The sequence below is a fragment of the Ostrea edulis genome, chromosome 7 (genome assembly GCF_947568905.1).
Source record: "Ostrea edulis chromosome 7, xbOstEdul1.1, whole genome shotgun sequence".
NCBI classification, from domain to species: domain Eukaryota; kingdom Metazoa; phylum Mollusca; class Bivalvia; order Ostreida; family Ostreidae; genus Ostrea; species Ostrea edulis.
The window spans coordinates 26080375-26098813 of record NC_079170.1 but is presented as its reverse complement, the minus strand read 5'-3'; the positions used below and the strand labels follow the sequence as shown (position 1 = coordinate 26098813).

Sequence of the window (18439 nt, the reverse complement as noted above, 5' to 3'; positions counted from 1 at the left end):
AAAACACAGACGCACCAGGGCTTTGCGAACACGGAAACTCTAGACACACCCAGGTCGTTTGGGGGAAGGGACGGATCACCCCTCGAATTTATCCAATTGTTGGAGTCGTTGGTCATTTTGGTGAATTATATATATACAGCTGTATAACACAAGAATATAAACAATTCTTAAAGAAGAGCGAATCAAAAGTATAAACAATTCTAATGGTAGACCTAATCAAAAATATATACAATTCTAAAGATAGACCTAATCAAAAGTATAAACAATTTTAATGGTAGACCTAATTAAAAGTATAAACAATTCTAATGATAGAACTAATCAAAAATATATACAATTCTAAAGGTAGACCTAATCAAAAGTATAAACAATTCTAATGGTAGAACTAATAAAAAATATATACATTTCTAAAGATAGACCTAATCAAAAATATATACAATTCTAAAGGTAGACCTAATCAAAAATATATACAATTCTAAAGGTAGACCTAATTAAGTCTTTTGTGCAGAGCTGACTACATATAGAGCGTACAGGTATAAAGAATGACCTAGTTACAATACATCAATGACTACATATAGAGCGTACAGGTATAAAGAATGACCTAGTTACAATACATCAATATGGTTCAGCGTTTACGTGCGATGGCAAGTCCTGTTGTTATAGGTGATAAACTGTATCTGATAACTTTGTACGTGGGGAGTCTTTTGAAATACCCAAAACGTGATTTACACAACTTTTCACTAACCCCCCAACTGCAAGTGATTTTATTCCATTTCTCTGACTGCCACCTATAATCCTCTCTGTCATGCACCTGTTTGTATGTACATATATGTATCAGGGTTTCGATAGAGGTCGCAGCACTTCAATACATCAAAGGTTAATCTGAAGTACGTGTTTATCACTGACAGATTATACTTATCGGTAACTGGCCCGGTCTCTGAGATTAACAGGGATCACTTCTTTGAGAAAAAAACCTACATACATCTATGTCCACATTCATGTCAAGAATGAAACAGGAAATTAGATATTGGTCGGTACATAAAGAAAACAAGATGTTCAATTCAGAGAGTCCTTGAAAAGGATAAATCATTCAATTTGTTTGTCAACATTTCAAACTTTTCGGAAATACAAATTATGAATAAACAGAATCATGGGCTTTTTTTGTTACATTGAATTGACGTTCACCATCATAAACATCCCATTAACTACGTTTGAATTCAAAACACCACAAATACCCAGTGACAGTAATTTAATCTTTTTTTCAATACTACGTGTGCCTGGAAGCTTGTTCGCAGATTGTTACAAAAGTTTGTGTTGACAGAAATAATCATTTATGTTTAATCTTTTATTTGACCAGTATCCAGTGCGCCATTGTAGATTTATTGACATGCTCTTTGTTAACAAGCTTGTGTAAGAGAATCGAAATAAAGGACACCACAGAGTCGCACTTCGCTTCATACTTAGATATTGTATTGAAAGTAGACATTAAAAGCAAACTTATAACTCAACTGTATGACAAACGAGATGATTTCAGCTTCCCCACCGTCAACTTCCCATATTGATGTAGCAATATTCCATTATCACCTGCATATAGTGTTTATATCTCTCAACTGATTTGATATGCAATAGCTTGTTTTGCGTACAATCAGTTTTTGAATCGATGCAAGCTACTGACAAACACGTTGATGGTATACGGGTTTCAGCAGTCTTGAGTGAAGTCAGCATTTCGCAAATTCTATGGTCGTTATAACGGTCGAGTTCGTCAATACAACCTATCACTGGGTCAAGTGTTGTCTTACGTATTTTACACCGATTGTCAGGTTGTTCTCCATCAAGATATAGGGCTCACGGCGGATGTGACCGGTCGACAGGGGATGCTTACTCCTCCTAGGCACCTGCTCCCATCTCTAGTGTATCCATGGGTCTGTGTTTGCCGAACTATCTATTTTGTATTGCTTATAGGAGTTATGAGACTGATAATTGTTCGTTATCTTCACCGTGATCAAAACTTCCTGTACTCCTAGATTTACGACACAGAAACCCTGGTTACTCTCAATATCCAGACCTCTCTATATCCAGACCTCTCTATATCCAGACCCCTCTATATCCAGACCTCTCAATATCCAGACCTACATATGAAGGTGAAGATAACGAACAGTGATCAATCTCATCAGGTACATCGCTGGTTTATATCTGTTGAACTATTATGATGTTTAGAGTTTTCAACTTACAAAACTATATTGATGGTTATCATTTCTCCTGCAATATTGAATAAAATTGTTGAGAACCTCAGGTCACCCTATTCATTCAATCTGTAGATAAATTATCACATTATGCGATTTTATATGCTGATAAACTACATTTTAGGTTGATGTAGAATCAAACATCAAAATGTGTTTATCGATTATCGTTTCTTCGATTTGCGAAGAGATATAGGATCATATTCGTTCCTTCGTGTGTTCTGTTTTGTGTATGTACCTGTTAGATTTAAATCACACCTGTATGTGTTCAGCCTTGTGTATATACCTGTTAGATTTAAACCACACCTGTCTCTGTTCAGCCATGTGTATATACCTGTTAGATTTAAACCACACCTGTCTCTGTTCAGCCTTGTGTATATACCTGTTAGATTTAAACCACACCTGTATGTGTTCAGCCTTGTGTTTGTACCTGTTAGATTTAAACCACAGCTGTATGTGTTCAGCCCTGTGTATGTACCTGTTAGATTTAAACCACACCTGTATGTGTTCAACCTTGTGTATATACCTGTTAGATTTAAACTACACCTATATGTGTTCAGCCTTGTGTATGTACCTGTTAGATTTAACCCACTTTTGTAACCCGATTTTAACCAAATTTGCAGGACGGATATATGGTATAGATTTCCAATGTGAAGGTCATTTTAAAACAATACTTAACTTTTATTTTTACCAAAATAGTGTTAGACTTGCAGGAATATTTGGGTTCCTTTTGAGTTTTCTAGGTTACCTATGAAAAACCATGTTTATTTAACACGAAATTCCAAAAACAATTCTGCGTCAGATTTAACCTACTATTTTACCTAGATTGTTGCAGTCTTGCAGGAGTAATACCATTTTCATGAAAACCTTGGTTTCCAACGTTACAGGTGAAATTTTAAGAGCACTGCAAGTGGACGTCAGATAACAGCATTTGGACAATATCTAACTTGGCTACTTGGCTATTTTTTCTTACGCATCTCAAGAAAGTTTAAAGTAAAATATGACACTGGTTTCTACCTACTGTGAAATCAAATCTAATGGAGTCGAGTTTCAATATTAATGAGTATACGACAGAAAATATTTCTACACAAGGTCATGCACCATGCGTGCAGAAAGATGAAGTTCGGGACCTACATTCCACAGAAAAGATGGTCATTAATCTACATTCTGATTTGCAAGATAAAGAAAATAGCAATTTTATCATTAATGCAATACTATTTCAGCCCATTTACAAAACATGTCTTCACCCTTGCTTCTTTTTTAAAACTTCAAATATACTAACCGTGTGATTCATATTTCTCACAAAGTATAGGTAATTTATTTTGATGGATTACCCGTTGATACTTTTAATGGATGTCCGTGGTATCAAATCCAATGAAAATGACGAAGTTCTGGTTTAAAACGTTTCCTTACCCTCATTTATAATTACACATACTTCAAGACGACAACCATGTACTTAATATTTCTCCATTTCAAGCATACGTTGTATGAAATTTCTACTGATTGATGACTATCTCTATAATGGATGTTTAGTTATCATTTATGCAAAACAGAATCACAACGATTCAGTGTAGTGTTACAATATCAACGTATAATTATAGTTACAATGTTAATCTTTCATGTGAAAAATTAAAACAATGTTTACATTTGAATGTTTGCAATAAATCTTAATCTTAAAGTGATTCATTCATTTTTGTGAGAATCTAGTCATTCATCTTGTTTTAAACAAACAACGGTTTCTAAGGGTTAAGACATGCATGTAATAGAAGAAAGTTCATGTCAATGATACTCCTTTTATCTACAAACCTCACAATTCGGCAGCAGAATGAACATATATAAAAAAGTATTTAATGATTATATATCAAAATGACATATACAGTTTAATGTGTACAAATACGAAACTTACAATACCACGACTACAAACAACTACAAATAGCATATGATTAACAGATGCATAATTATGAAAAAAGAATTATATAAAATTATCAAATATATTTTAATATAGAATACCTCAATAGTCCCATGCTCTTTAAACTAACGTATGAACTTTCTGAATTACCGATTGCTTTACTCGTTATATCTCACCCACATTCAGCAAATATTGCAATAACACTGTACGCAAAATTGTCCAAGAATGGCAAATTACAATCAGATGTTTCCGTAATGATAGATAGCTCATGATATACATGTACAAAAAAGTGACGACGAACACTAGGGACTTTTGGCATGGCTAATCGAACACGTGCTACCATTTATAAACACATCTCCTGAACTTCCGGATCCCTGATTTCTGCATTGAATTCTTATTCGTACCCTTCTTTTGGTTGCTTTTCATTAGTGGTCGCTACGATTTCATGTTCTGTTCCTCTCCACTCATCACAGCTACCACTACATTAAGCAATTTAACCCAAGAAGATTTCATGAGGGCCGTGCATTCGTCTTCCAGTGTTTCATCTAGCCAGGCCGGTACAACTTCCGTCAGCCACTGAAGTGTAAAGAAAGATTTTTATTTCAAGACGCCTCTCTTCGAATAAATAACGTGCATATCATACGTATACATTTTTTGCTAATCTACTTTGAGCAATCGTCAACCATTACGCTGCACTTACTTTAAATTCCCTAGAACTAACGCCACGTTCAATATGGCTGATCGATGTCTTCTTGACTAATTCCACCAGCAGTTCTGCGTCCTCCAGGTTGTCCACGTAGGAGGCCAGTGCGTACATAACAGACATCGCATGCGCAGGGAGTTTTGGATGTTTACCCACTTCCTCCAAAGAGCTACCTCTGAACTGTGGGAACATCTCGATGGCTGATGGATAAAGTGTGAATAATCTGGCAAAATAAAGAGAAACAGTTTCAAAAATTAAAAAAACCCACATCAACATCGGTTAATAGTACAGAGTAAATCGGGGTTCTCCATTACGAATGCGTCCTGTAGGCATACCTTACAAAAAGTTTGACTCCACTTTCCTTCCTGCGTTCTTTGCGATAGAGCATGCTCCAACTATTTTCAACAGCAATCACTTCTTCTTCCGTTAATCCCGTATCCGGGTCCTTTGTATTGTTGTTTTCAGTCATTTTTTAAATCTAAAATGTAAGAAAAATACATGTTACAAGATCTAATTAAATCTCTATGTAAATTTTGTCATTGTCGCTCACTTACAGGAGAGATCAAGAAATGTAAATTTAGTAATGAACTAGGTGTATTTGATAAGTCTTCGCAATACACAAAGCCCGTGTCCTTACTCCTCCAGAAAATCTTAACTGTTGGAAAGGAGAAACTTCAGAAGAGTTGTACCTCAACATAAATCAAATATGGATTCTCAAAAATTCCACAAAAATTTTAATAAATTTCAAATCACAAAGGTTTCCCCAAAATCAACAGCATGAAACCGTACACCTTTTCAGCACTTTACACCATCGTTCCTTACGATAAATTAAAGACTACTATTAAGCGTTTTGACATCATCGACAGCTGCTTCTTAAAAATATGGAACTAGGAAATATTCTGATCATATATTGCGATCAATCATCAAGACAAATACTGAACACCACTCTGACGCAGAAGTACTCTAAAGTTGATATTAAAACGATGATGGGTTCCTCATTTACAATTTCTACACAGTCTTTGGATATCGAGTCTTTATTCAAAGCTTCTACATGAGAAGAAGAAATATCTTGATGTGGTCTTCAACTCTACATTCCGATACATCGACAATGTTTTATCTAAATAAAAATATTCACTTTTATTCATATTCGATATATCTCAGTGAACTTGATATAAAAGCCAGCACAATCTTGCACATCTGCTTGGGTACTTTAATGAACATAGACATTAATGGAAAAGTAACAGCATGACTTCATGACAAACGGGGTATATCCAGCTTCCTCGTTGTCCAACTCCCTTTTGTAGCAATATCCCATTATTACATGCGTATGGTGAGTATATCTCCCATCTGAGTCAATACACAAGAGTGTTCTGCGTATAATCAATTTTAAACCAAGAGAGGCAAATGACAAATAGGTTGATGTTACAGAGGTTTCAAAAGTATCGTTTAAAGTAAGAATTTCGCTAATTCTGTGATTGTTACGATGATCTTGTTTGCAAATACAACCTATCATTAGGTCATATGATGTGTGGCGCGTTTCATACCAATTAGTAGGCCCATATTTACCAACTTATGTTGACTACAGATTACTTTGTTTACCTGATCAAGATACAGAGATCACGGCGAGTGTGACCGGTCAACAGAAGATGCTTACTTCTCTTAGATACCTGAACCCACCTCTGGTGTTTCAAGGGGTCCGTTTTTTTGTCTTTACAGGAGTTATGAGATTGATTACAGTTCGTTACCTTAGCCTTTCTTTTATAGAATTCTTATTATGGTGTATAATGAAGGGAATTTGAAACAACTGATTGTATCTTACCAGAACTTACACGTCTGTATATTCTCATTGCGTTATGATTGGGAAGTCATCAAACATCAAACCAATTAATGATTTAATTTTCGATGAAACAACAGCATGCATCCTTAACAAGCATATTTAAAACGGCTTCTTAATCCTAGACCCCAGAGTGTGCTACAAGAGCTCAAGGATCTATTGCCCTTCATACCATTAAAAGCTATTGATAGGCATGCCTCATATGCTAGGGACACCAATTCTGCCATGTAAGCCCATTCTGTTAGATACATCTAGACTGTTAGACACACCCACTTTCAGACACGCCCTGTTCGACTCTGCTAGGAACATATACTCGCAGGGTACAGCATCGGAAAACACTTAATGGCCTTACTAGTTATTAGTTGCATTTTTAGAATTGTAAAATACATGTACCATACATAACCGAATTCAAAATTTAAAATCTTATAATGTAATCATTTTGAACACATCCTAACTCTATATCAGCTGGCTTGGTTTTATAGCATTAGCCAGATTCAAAGAGTAAAAAGAAAAAATGCAAAGCTGAGAGACATTTTATATTTAAAATATCCACAATGACGGTCTTGTATGGACTAAGACAAATAATGATAGTTATCAGTAATCGAATTTATATGGGCTTAGCTCACCTCAGGTTATGAATGGGCTTAGTTCACCCCAGGTAGTATTCAGGAAAAATTGAAAATAAATTCTGTGTTACCATCATATTGCAGTAATTTCAATGTGGACTGTCGCTCCACGTTCATGTACCATTTGCTTGAAAATAATACTCAGCATTTCAGAAGACTATAGCAAGATTTAAAAAGATACTCAAACGCATACGCAACATGTCAATCGCCAAAGAATACTGGGATTCTTTCATATCGCAGTCTCCTCTCTAATATGCAACTTTCACACCTCATTTATATATATTCTTTCAAAAACTGAATTACTGTCTCAGTTTCGGGAACTCTAAATTCCTTTGTTTGGTGGTAAAGCAAAGTTTGTTGCCATATAATTGTTCATTATGGTGCCTTGACAGATAAGATGAGAGAGCTGTTGCAAACAAACTTTCTAAAACATAAATGCTTAAGGTCCCTGATCGATTACAAAATACACCAGAGCTCGACATTATTTTATACTTTCTTTCATATGTTAAACAGGGAGAAAAAATAAAATAAAATCCCAGATGGAAGATTATTTCAAATGAATCCGTTTCACGAAGTCCATCAAGAATAAGAATTAGATTTGTTTGAATTTACTTATGAATCTGTACTCAAGATAATGGCTGAATAGTGATGCGTTTCAAAAGTTGATGCAAACATGACAGCGCTTCCTAAGATAACCTATTAAAGGTTATTAAAGTTTAAGGACATCCCTTACAATACATAGAATATAGGAAAACGTTTTGGACCAAAATCAATGTTTAATATTTACCTAATCATTGAACCTATGCTGGGAATTTTAAGTAATAGCCAATATGAAAACAGGAATAAATATTAAAATTTTTGATTAATGTAACAAACTATGCACGTGAACATTTGGTTTTAATTCACTTACCCGAAAGGTTTACAGGTGAAACTCCTGTAGCAGTAAGAACCAGTAAACAGATATATTGTATAGGCCTACCTGTTGATGGAGAGCGATGATAAAGTGATGGGCCGGGTGCTCCGAAGTTCGTCGACAAACCTAAGCGGTTTACGGTTAGCTGAGCACCGACCAACTTATCGCTAAAGAGTGCATTGATGTTTCATTTGGCCAACTAGCTTGTTATTGACATGAGAATTGTAACCAGACGATTTAAAAGGCCCTTAGAATTATACTCTATACAAGTTGAGTATAGTATAGTATATTCGTTTTAATCTTTATACTGATTTCACGTTTTGAAGGACACGATTATAATATGAATGTAGAATTATTATTGTTTTGATGTAGAAATGCACGTAGTCAGTTCGTACAGAGAATACACTTGTACATGTTCATACAACAAGAGAAAGGTTCTGAGGTTGACACATGAAGAACCATGATGGATTCTAGGACCGAATTAAGGGATGTCCTCATGTGGGTAGGGAAAGACCATATACCATATGGTACTGAGTTTCGAATTAATCTGTTCTCAGGAACAATGTAGGGGTTTAGGTAGATTAGTTATGATCGTAGACCAAGTTAATATGTTGTACATATACATACATATAGGTTTTAAACAAATGAAGTGCCACTACTTTTGGTCTATGTATATGTACACGGTGCTCTAGTTCATAGCAATGGGGGCTCTTTATCCTACCCACACTTACATGTATTGCAATACAGGACCTCCGTTTTTACGGCCATATCTAGCAAACTCGTGACTGGCGCTTGGCAGAGTCAATACAAGGCCATACAATACCGTCAGTCAAAGGTTTACATGGTCCAGAAGGTTGTTATAGGCAAATTAGTGAAGGTCGTAAATATTCTAATCTATGATAAAACATCGAGTATGAATAAGAACTGCTACATCAATCATCTGTAATTGTGTAAATGAATGAAGGATATGGAACAAATCGTCCTTGTATACATTCCTGTGTACATCTTTATTTCATGAGAACTTTATCATTTGGTTCTGTCCTCATTATTAACGCACAAATGCAATGATTCATTTTTTTTTTCTATAAATGATAATGGTATATCCGAATTCCAGGGTGATGGTTTCCGGACAATGTGTAGATCCGCGCATGAAGATGCCAAGTTCTCGTGTTATAGTTTTCTTAAACGCACTTCGTCATTAGATCCGGGGTACATTATGTCCGTGACGGTTAGTGACGGTTAGTTAAATGTACAAGTATATGTTACACATGATTTGAATAATTGTGACTGACATTATTTTGAACACCCCCCAGCCCCCGAATATTGCAACCGTCACTGTAAGCGACAAGCTTCAGGTTTATCCTTCCTACAATTTCCCCGCTCTTTTTAACATAGAATATTTCCTACTGGAACATGTAATTCACATACACACAATGCAACACTGCGTGGTTTGATTTAATGCTTGATAAGAAAGGTTTAGATAACAAATATTATGAATGAAATTTTTGAATGATAATTATCGATTAGGTAATAAGGATATTCAAATTATGATTAGCAAATAAAGCGTTACGTAGTAGTACAGCTTGTGCAATAAAAGAAGCCTACCTTGACTGGGAGAATTAGATAAAAATATGACAAAAAAGACGAATCCACTTATTATTATAATAACTAGTGATACGTATTGCGTCAGAATATTCGTTAGATGTGCAATATTTGTTAACTTTAGTTGGATATAATTAGCACGGAAGTCGTGCGCGTGTCCTTAACATCGGTATGATCGATGTGTGATATAATGGAACATTGGTGCTTTATTTTCATATTTAAGGTACCTCCACCCTCATGCGGTTTATCAATATGAATGGGTGAACGTGAGATAAAAATGCAAATTTTCACTCAATATAATTTGATTTAATCAATAATCAAAGAAAATATGTAAGTTGCCGCATTTTAAAAGATGTCAGACATACATAAACGGAAGTTTTTGTCAACATAAGAAAATCGTACTTTTTGGTTAAACAGAATTTTAAAAAAATAAGATAGATTACAATGTTAAAATGACACATTTTAAATTTCAACAGTTTAATAAAAAACAGGGAAAACATTGTTTAATAGACATACATGAGAGGAAATACCGGTGTATGAGTTATTGCCCTTGGTAATATTTTTTTTTACAAATTAGAAAAAAAAAAAATTAAATCATGGAAAATAAATAGAGGATATTCAATGCTTTGTAGTTGGATATGGAATTTATTTCACAAGTAAGATAGGAATATTTTTTTTAAATTTTCACAGCAGCCAGAAAATAAAACTACATGTAGCTGAATAAATATCAAAATACAAATTGGTAAGAAATACCAATGTAGCCAGAGAATAGAAACCACCAGCAAATTCAAATAGTGATGTGCTGAATACAAATACATTAGAGGAGCGGTATAAGACAGTATTAGGCAATGTCATCCTTTATCCTGAAATTCCAAACCCTCTTGAATTAGTCTGACCTGGCGGATGACATCTTTACTGTGTGTAAGGATTAAACTCCAATCAGATTACGTAACACACATGATCTGTCATTGAACATGCCGAACCCCCTACTAAGCTTCGCACGCAATGAATTCAAACATTACTGATCAAACGGGAAGTTGTATCATACACCGTCATGTATTGGAATTCGGGAGTTCTTTCTATTAATGCACACGAAAACGTAAGCAAATTCAAAGACTTGTGGTCCCCTGCATCGGGGTTTCATTTGGTCGTGCTCAAATTAAATCTGTGTCAACTGAAAACAGTGTACACACGCTAGATCAGAACATAGCACAGATTACAAATAGCTAAGCAAAAAATAAACCCATTAGCCAGAAAGATAGAAAAAAGGATTTCCCATGTATTTATACTGAACTATGATTCAAACAAAATGAACACTAGACCGTTCAGGTATAAATCGGACATGTGTGTTACTGCTTTGTACTAAGGTGTAAAATTCTTTAGAAACAATTATGCGTATCCTTGGTTATAAGAAGGATTTGTGAATGAGAGAGGTTATTCATTTCACTCGCCCTATGGCCGTTGTTTACATCTGACCGTTCAGCACTGACATCTAGAGAGCTTTATTATCTATCTAATGGACAGTAAATACGATCAACCGTGACCCATCAGGTCACCCCAATTCACCTCACTGGCCACTCAAACTGGCACTTCGCTCAGGGTCACCCTAACAATTATTGCCAAATGACACTGTATTGTTGAATGAAAATTGAAAGCGCTCCCAGAGGAAATAACCCACAGCTGTGATTCCAATGAAGTTCTTGAGGGAAAGGTATCCAACACAGTAAGCCTGCCATAGCATAATTCATGACCCTATCCACTTGTGCAAAGATCAGAAAATTTGATTAATGGAGTGGTTTTATTAAAAGTTCTAAATTGGAAGAAAAAAATATCGGTATCATTGTGCGACAGTTTTGCTTTGCCTAACAACCGTTTCAAGGAAGAAAATGAAATAAAGGTTTTCTCTGTCGTCCAAAACAAACAGTGAGATCGGCGTGCGTCTGGGACTGTACATATACCCGTCTATACAAATGATCTGGGAATGCTCAAACACAACCACAGAATAACACTGAGTGGTATACATGTACTGTATAATGCATTTGTGCAACTAAATAGTATAATGCGTCAATAAATGACCTGCACATGAGATACCACTATACGTTTGACCTCTGCATTGTATCGCCCTGATATAATATGTACATGTATATTTAAGGAGAAATGCTACACCAGAAAAATTTAATATGGATGAAAAGTGGAGGAAACGTACAACAATACTGTGAAATTGAAAACTTTTAGATATAATTTATGTAGTTTTAAACAATGCAGTTTTAGTATAAACCAATTGAAGAAAAATCTTGCTTGGCTCGAAACCGCGATCTACAGTTCAGCAGTCGACGTACTACCCTACTGATCGCCTCAGCTATGCAATTTAATCTGAAAGGAATATACTAATATTGCTAAAATTTATATTTTCATCCATGTTTTAAGAAAAGGTCAGCCATTATTGCTGAAATTCATATTTTCATCCATCTTTTAAAAAAGGTCAGCCATTTAACGATATAACGAGTAGATGTATGTATTTTATCACAGATGAAAGGTGGTAACTCATTCGGCAGAGCCACCGTGTCTTGATTGGAGAACTGGGTTCGAACATCGCCAGACTAGTACTTGAAGGGTTGAATAAGGTAGCGACCCTTTTAGCTTCACATCCACACTATCTATCATTTCTAATGATACCCTAAAAACCGAGTGGCTGTATCACAGAAGGCGTTCACACGATAAAGCACCCTCATTGATAATTGGACCTAAGCACCTATCCTTAAAAAGGTGGTGGTTTACGCATCGTATCTTCATGTGTGAAAGATTCTCGAAGGACGAAAACCTCCAGATAAATAAACAAATCGTGTTCCGCGTATGTTTACTAATAAAATAGTACAACTATATATAGTATTTATACGTCATTATATGGGACTCTGGGAATTGTACAGTATATTTCGTTAGAGTGAATAACATATTGCTGTATTAGTATACGAGAGAAATGATACAGAAAACAACACTTCAAATTTCAGAGTAAACCACGATTAGATTGGTTGGTCGTTAATAGTATAACGTTCCGCTCGAGAATCTTTCACTCATATGAAGATGTAACCATTGCCGGAGAAGGACTGCAACATTTAGGCCTACATGCTCGGCACTTACGGCCTTTTGGTGCGGAGTGATATTTTATGTGTCACACCTGCTGTGTCACGGGGCCTCGGTTTTTTTGCGGCCTTATCCGAAGGACCACTCCATTTAGTCGCCTCTTACGACAAGCAAGGAGTACTGAGGACTTTTCTATTCTAACACGGATCCCAACGGGAACCACAGTTAGAAGATATATATATATATATATATATATATATATATATATATATATATATATATATATATTGTGTATATCCATTACGTACAAGTATATTCTAATTACACAACTGATATTAGCTTTTGACAGAAATCCGCGATCAATATGCTGATTCTCGCCGGAAGAGTTTGTTGGGTGTAGGGTTCGGAGCTTTTATTCCCCAAAGAAAAAGCAGTATGCCAGAAGAAAGCCGGCACTTCCACACTTCCGCCATGAATGCTAAGCATGATTAAATTTCATTGTTAACTGTTATAACTTACTATTGTCTTGAGTGGAGTACGAGAGTGGCAGGGCTCCTAACTTTTCTCGATTTAACCTAAACAAGAAAATAGGTGACATATGCTGACATACGTTCATAGATAATCTTGAAATTGATTGGTTTGGACATTCTCCTTTCATAAGTAGAGCAATACACGGAGATCTAATTCCCAGCTTAACAAATGAAGGACGTGTACAAGAAGCCATTGATTGTGCGGGAGAACTGAACAACCAGTGCATAATGTAGCACTATAAAATGGGGGAGGGGGTGTCTAGCAGAACGAAAGCGACGTGGAATGAACCACGTCTGTGAAACTAGTTCACAGTTAGTACTTGTCATAACGCAGGGTGTCAGAGGGATGGATCGCATGGTTTGTATATATGAAAGATTAACATTACGACAAAACACAAACCAGTTCCATAAGATGGGCAGCCTATGTTCTGTACACAAAAACAAAAAAATGAAATAAGATTTTAAAAAAGATAAGAAATACCCATTATTTCATATCGAATTCATTTTCTTCTATCTAACTTTAAATGTCCTTGAAATTTCGTTTACAAAACAGTTTAAGATAAAAACAAAGTGGGGTATAAAAAGAGAGATGTATTTTTCAATAGTGTGAATCGAAATAAACATTTTTCTCTTCAGTAAAAGACTTCTACGTAGTTTTACCTTTAAATTTCAGAGGTGATGAGCTGATTTTTGTGTGTGTTTAAATACGTAAAAAAAAAAAAAAACCAGACAGAAATATGGGAAATACATTATATCACCCAATTAATAAAAGAAAATTCAAATCTATAAAAATATTTTTTAAGACCAATTTACAGTTTCAGACTTTTTTCAATTCACGTTGGTGACCAACCAGTGTAGCTCAGTGCAGTTCCTGCACCAAAACGATCAATTTTTGTTAAAAGAAGCGCTGATTGAGAGACGAAGCCGATAACCTGACTACAGAAATCCCCTACCAAAGAAACAGAACTTCAAACAAAGAAGTCATTAGGAATTAAGACGCAGAGGTCTTTAAAGAAGGGGCGACATCACGTGAACGGGGACAAAACACACAATTAAAACCTTGACGCTATATAGCCTAGATTTCCTTAAGTAATGGTTTAATGGTGTACAGATGTCATGAACATTAAATGAAATGACAATGCCTTGTCGTATAAAATCCAGTGTATAAACGACTGGACATTAAAATCATTTCTGATTGCACATGCCTACTACTGTCATCCGTGTTCATTTGAGATGAACATTTTCTTGTGCAGTATATAGTCACTTCACCGTGAGTAAAATGTGTCATAACTTGCAAATGTGTATATTTGTACATGAGCTTAGAGATGCAATCAAGATATACCGAAATCTCCAACCTAACACCTTCTGTTTCAAATGACAATTATATCGAAACATGTACACTACCGATTTTGTCACGTGTTTTACGCACGTGGTCACACGTATAGCTGACCGTAAAACAAGGAAATATCGCTCAAAACAAATCTTGCTGTTTAGACAATATATTGTCCTCATCTATTCCTCATCCTTAAACAGAGAGCATAATCGTTTTGAAAGTTGTATAATGGGCGACTTGGAACAACGTTACCAGTATGTCGTAATAAGCAATTAAGTTTTAAATATCTCCAATTTCAATAATATTGTAAAGAGTCAAATGTAAACCTTTAGAACTAGAAAAAAATGAACACAATTTAAAAGATGTGTTATGATTGGATTACCTCGCAACTGGGAGCGGAGTTTTAAGTAGGATGTGTTGAATAGTGTTGTCAGAAACTCAATAACTGACACTACTGTCACCGGCGGTTGCACGTACATTTAATAAATTTGGATTGTTCATAAGTATCTTTCTTCACGCCAGGACTTGGACAAAAAGGTAAAAAATAATCGAAATTAAAAGGTGATAACGACATTCGGAAATGCATGTACACGGTGAGATAATTGGAATTCCTGCCACTTAACACGTGTTTACCAGTCAGCTGATTGTATTTAATGTCCCTCAATGACGGTTACCCCGCTGAGTGACACACATTATCAACAGATTACCTTCCCAAGTCCAACTGTCGTACAACTGATCACTGTACACTTAGTGTACATTTTATACTAACCAGGAGCCATTGAAATGTTAAGAAAAAATATGTTCCCTTATTAGCGATGAAGGCAGATTAAGAATTGTACGTCAGTGCCCCCCCCCCCCCCACCCCCCCCCCCCCCCTACAAGAAATACAATATCTCTCTGTTTTGATACCACCAACATTATTCCGGAGCGAGAAAGTTGAAGTTTTCTGGTTCGTTATTACATATATTTGCTTATCTGAAAGGAGTCGGTTACAGATATACAGTCTTTTGATGTTTTACAAACGGTCTTGGAATGCTTATATATCAATTTTCGAGAGCACACACAAACCTCGTCCTTTAAACATAGCTATTTACAGATGTACAGTACACACCGTAAATGCACGGTACCTCGAGGACTTTGTGTGCTTGTTTCGTAATATTGCGAAAGGATATCAATTCTGTGTTCTATAAAGTATTGCACAATAGGCAAACGGTGCACCCACACCGACTCTTATCAAAATATTATGCATTGCATTTACACCTCAGAGAAATGCACGCGACTTTTGATGGTTACGGATGGGGGGAGGAAATCAAAGACTATGTACAGAGTCAACGCATACGAATTCAGTGTATAAATTTGATTCATAGGTAATAAAAAGCAACAAGAAATTTAAAAAATGTCACTGCCTTATAATTAACACACACAGACACACACACACACAGAGAGAGAGAGAGAGAGAGAGAGACTGTATCAAATTCTCCGAATGAAATGACAATTCAAGTTAATTTTTTTAAACAGTGTCATAACGGCTACTAGCATAGACGTGATGTCAACAGGTAGAGCACAGTTGTAAATCAAAATATTTTTTGGAGAACTTTCGACAGTACGTTCTTTGTAGATATGTACATGATGAGCATAAATTATATATATCAGGGACTTTTGTTTGTTTACAACAATATTGAATCAAGGTAATTTATAATGTGTAGAGCTTCCCCTGCCCATGTCTTCTTACAGTGAATAAACCCACAAATATGGATTTCTTTTGTGTGATTTTTACACATCACATTGATTCTTCGTCTAAATAAATATTATACATACCAAATCAAAATGCATTTTGACGTTTTAAGACGAAGGAAATTAAATCCAGAACTTTTGTTTTTATTCTATGGACTTTTAAATCTGAGAGATAAAGTAAAGTCGCTTACCTGTCCTTCTCTGTACGAGCATATACTGAAAATGACAGCTGTATTGGGTAGATAAAACTCAGGTGAAAAAAAATCCAGGTGAATCTGTAACGGACGTCCCGGGGTCCCGCGAGCAACACACCAACCCCCAGTCGTGGGAATATAGATATGTTCAGCGCCTCTCAAACGAAGGTGAAAGTTCGCTTATCCACTGCAGAATCGTGCACCGAGGGGGGCTATATAATCAAAATCAATTGACCTACATTGGAATAACTGATTATTAGTAAATTATGTTGTCTGAATTGCTAAAGTGCTTTGCTGTCAATCATAGGGGGATTAATGTGCGTTCACCGTCCAAGGTTCCGTTATTTATATTTTACAGTGGCGGGTGAGAGATATGACGTAGGGCATGACCAAAGTTATTTATGTCTTACGATAACAAATCGTTACAAACTGACGTTATCCCATACATAAAACTCTCCGATCCGACAGAAGGCTTCATAACTAAATACTGATGTTTTAACTGCGACCGGGAGTGAACTAGGAGTAAATATTTATAATAGCATAAAGTTTTCAAAAGATCCCTCGCCATTGAGAGTTTATTTAATGATAGAAAAGTTAAGCGGCTATGTAAACATAACGTAGACTCTGCCTTGAGAGCGTTTTCTGATGTTTCCGATGCTTAGTGATACAGGGCTAGCTGATTGACGGACGAGAATTCATGTCATTTTTAACATTTCACAGAATTCAAATCAGAATTATACCGACAAAACCAAATACAACCGGAGCGACATAAATCATACTTGTTTGTTCCATTGGAAGTCACCACTAGACCGGCCATTTCATGACTCTCATGGCCGTAGTATATTCTTTTTCGTGCCAACACCTTCGTTTTCAAGGTCCTAAATGACGTTAATTAACTCTTAATCTGAGGGAGGCAGTTACTCAGGAGCGGGGTGTTTGTGTGTGTGTGTGGGGGGGGGGGGGGGGGGGGGGGGGGGGGGGTCTGGGGAGCGTCTTGGCCCCATGACGCTGACCAAACTTTTGTGCAAAATCCTTGATTCTAGGACATTGTGAGACATTGGTATTCTAAGTATTTACAATGCTTTTCATGGGTGTATATATGTTCTAAGTAACAACATCAGTTCAAATATCTATTTCTTAAAGGGATAAGTAATTTAAGTGTGAGTGCTGTTCTAGAGCTCTTGGTCCAATTTAAATGAAAACACAATCTACTTGTTTTCTTTTCGTTTTGTATCTACATGTACATGTATATTAGTGTTCGATATTTTTTCTGTGTGTCTTTTAAAATTATAATGAATTACAAAAATGTATTTACTAAAATGGTGGAGGAGGGAACTGCCTCCTCCGCCTCTGGAATTTACGGCCCTTGTTATTTTGAGATCATAATTATATCTAAAAAAAAAAAACCACGCCTTTCACTTCCAATGCCTGGTGCGCGGCTAAAGACCGGTCACAATCTATATCACTACTCTTGGGTTTGACTAGCTATATATCAAGGATTGTTTTGACCATATACAATTATAATAGACATTTGGTCGCGTTTTCAACTTTTCAATGCTAGAAACACAGACCTGTCATTTCGTGTTCTCATTGAATGGATTTAGTCAGTGATTGTAAGGAATATGTTAATATCAGAAAAATTAAGCAAAAACCTGGGAATTTCTCTAACAATTTACAATGATCTTTCGGATTTTGAATCCAATATACGTACGTACCCTTGGGAAATTGGAAATTATTCAAAGT

General features: G+C 35.9%; 1 protein-coding gene across 4 annotated transcripts; it reads right to left on the bottom strand.

The window, feature by feature from the left end:
- Positions 1-4083: 4083 nt before the first annotated feature.
- Positions 4084-17066, bottom strand: LOC125655489 (globin-like). Of its 4 annotated transcripts, XM_048885802.2 has the most exons (5): positions 16694-17016; positions 13425-13480; positions 5185-5327; positions 4847-5072; positions 4084-4722 (listed from the first exon to the last, which is right to left on the bottom strand). In XM_048885802.2, exons 3-5 carry the CDS (start codon positions 5316-5318, stop codon positions 4582-4584), a joined length of 501 nt encoding a protein of 166 aa, XP_048741759.1. In that variant the 5' UTR covers positions 5319-5327; positions 13425-13480; positions 16694-17016; the 3' UTR covers positions 4084-4581. The 4 variants fall into 4 exon arrangements, with proteins under 4 accessions (XP_048741759.1, XP_048741756.1, XP_048741758.1 ...); XM_048885799.2 differs by lacking the exon at positions 13425-13480 and having other exon boundaries at positions 16694-17066; XM_048885801.2 differs by lacking the exons at positions 13425-13480; positions 16694-17016 and adding an exon at positions 8289-8493.
- Positions 17067-18439: the final 1373 nt, after the last annotated feature.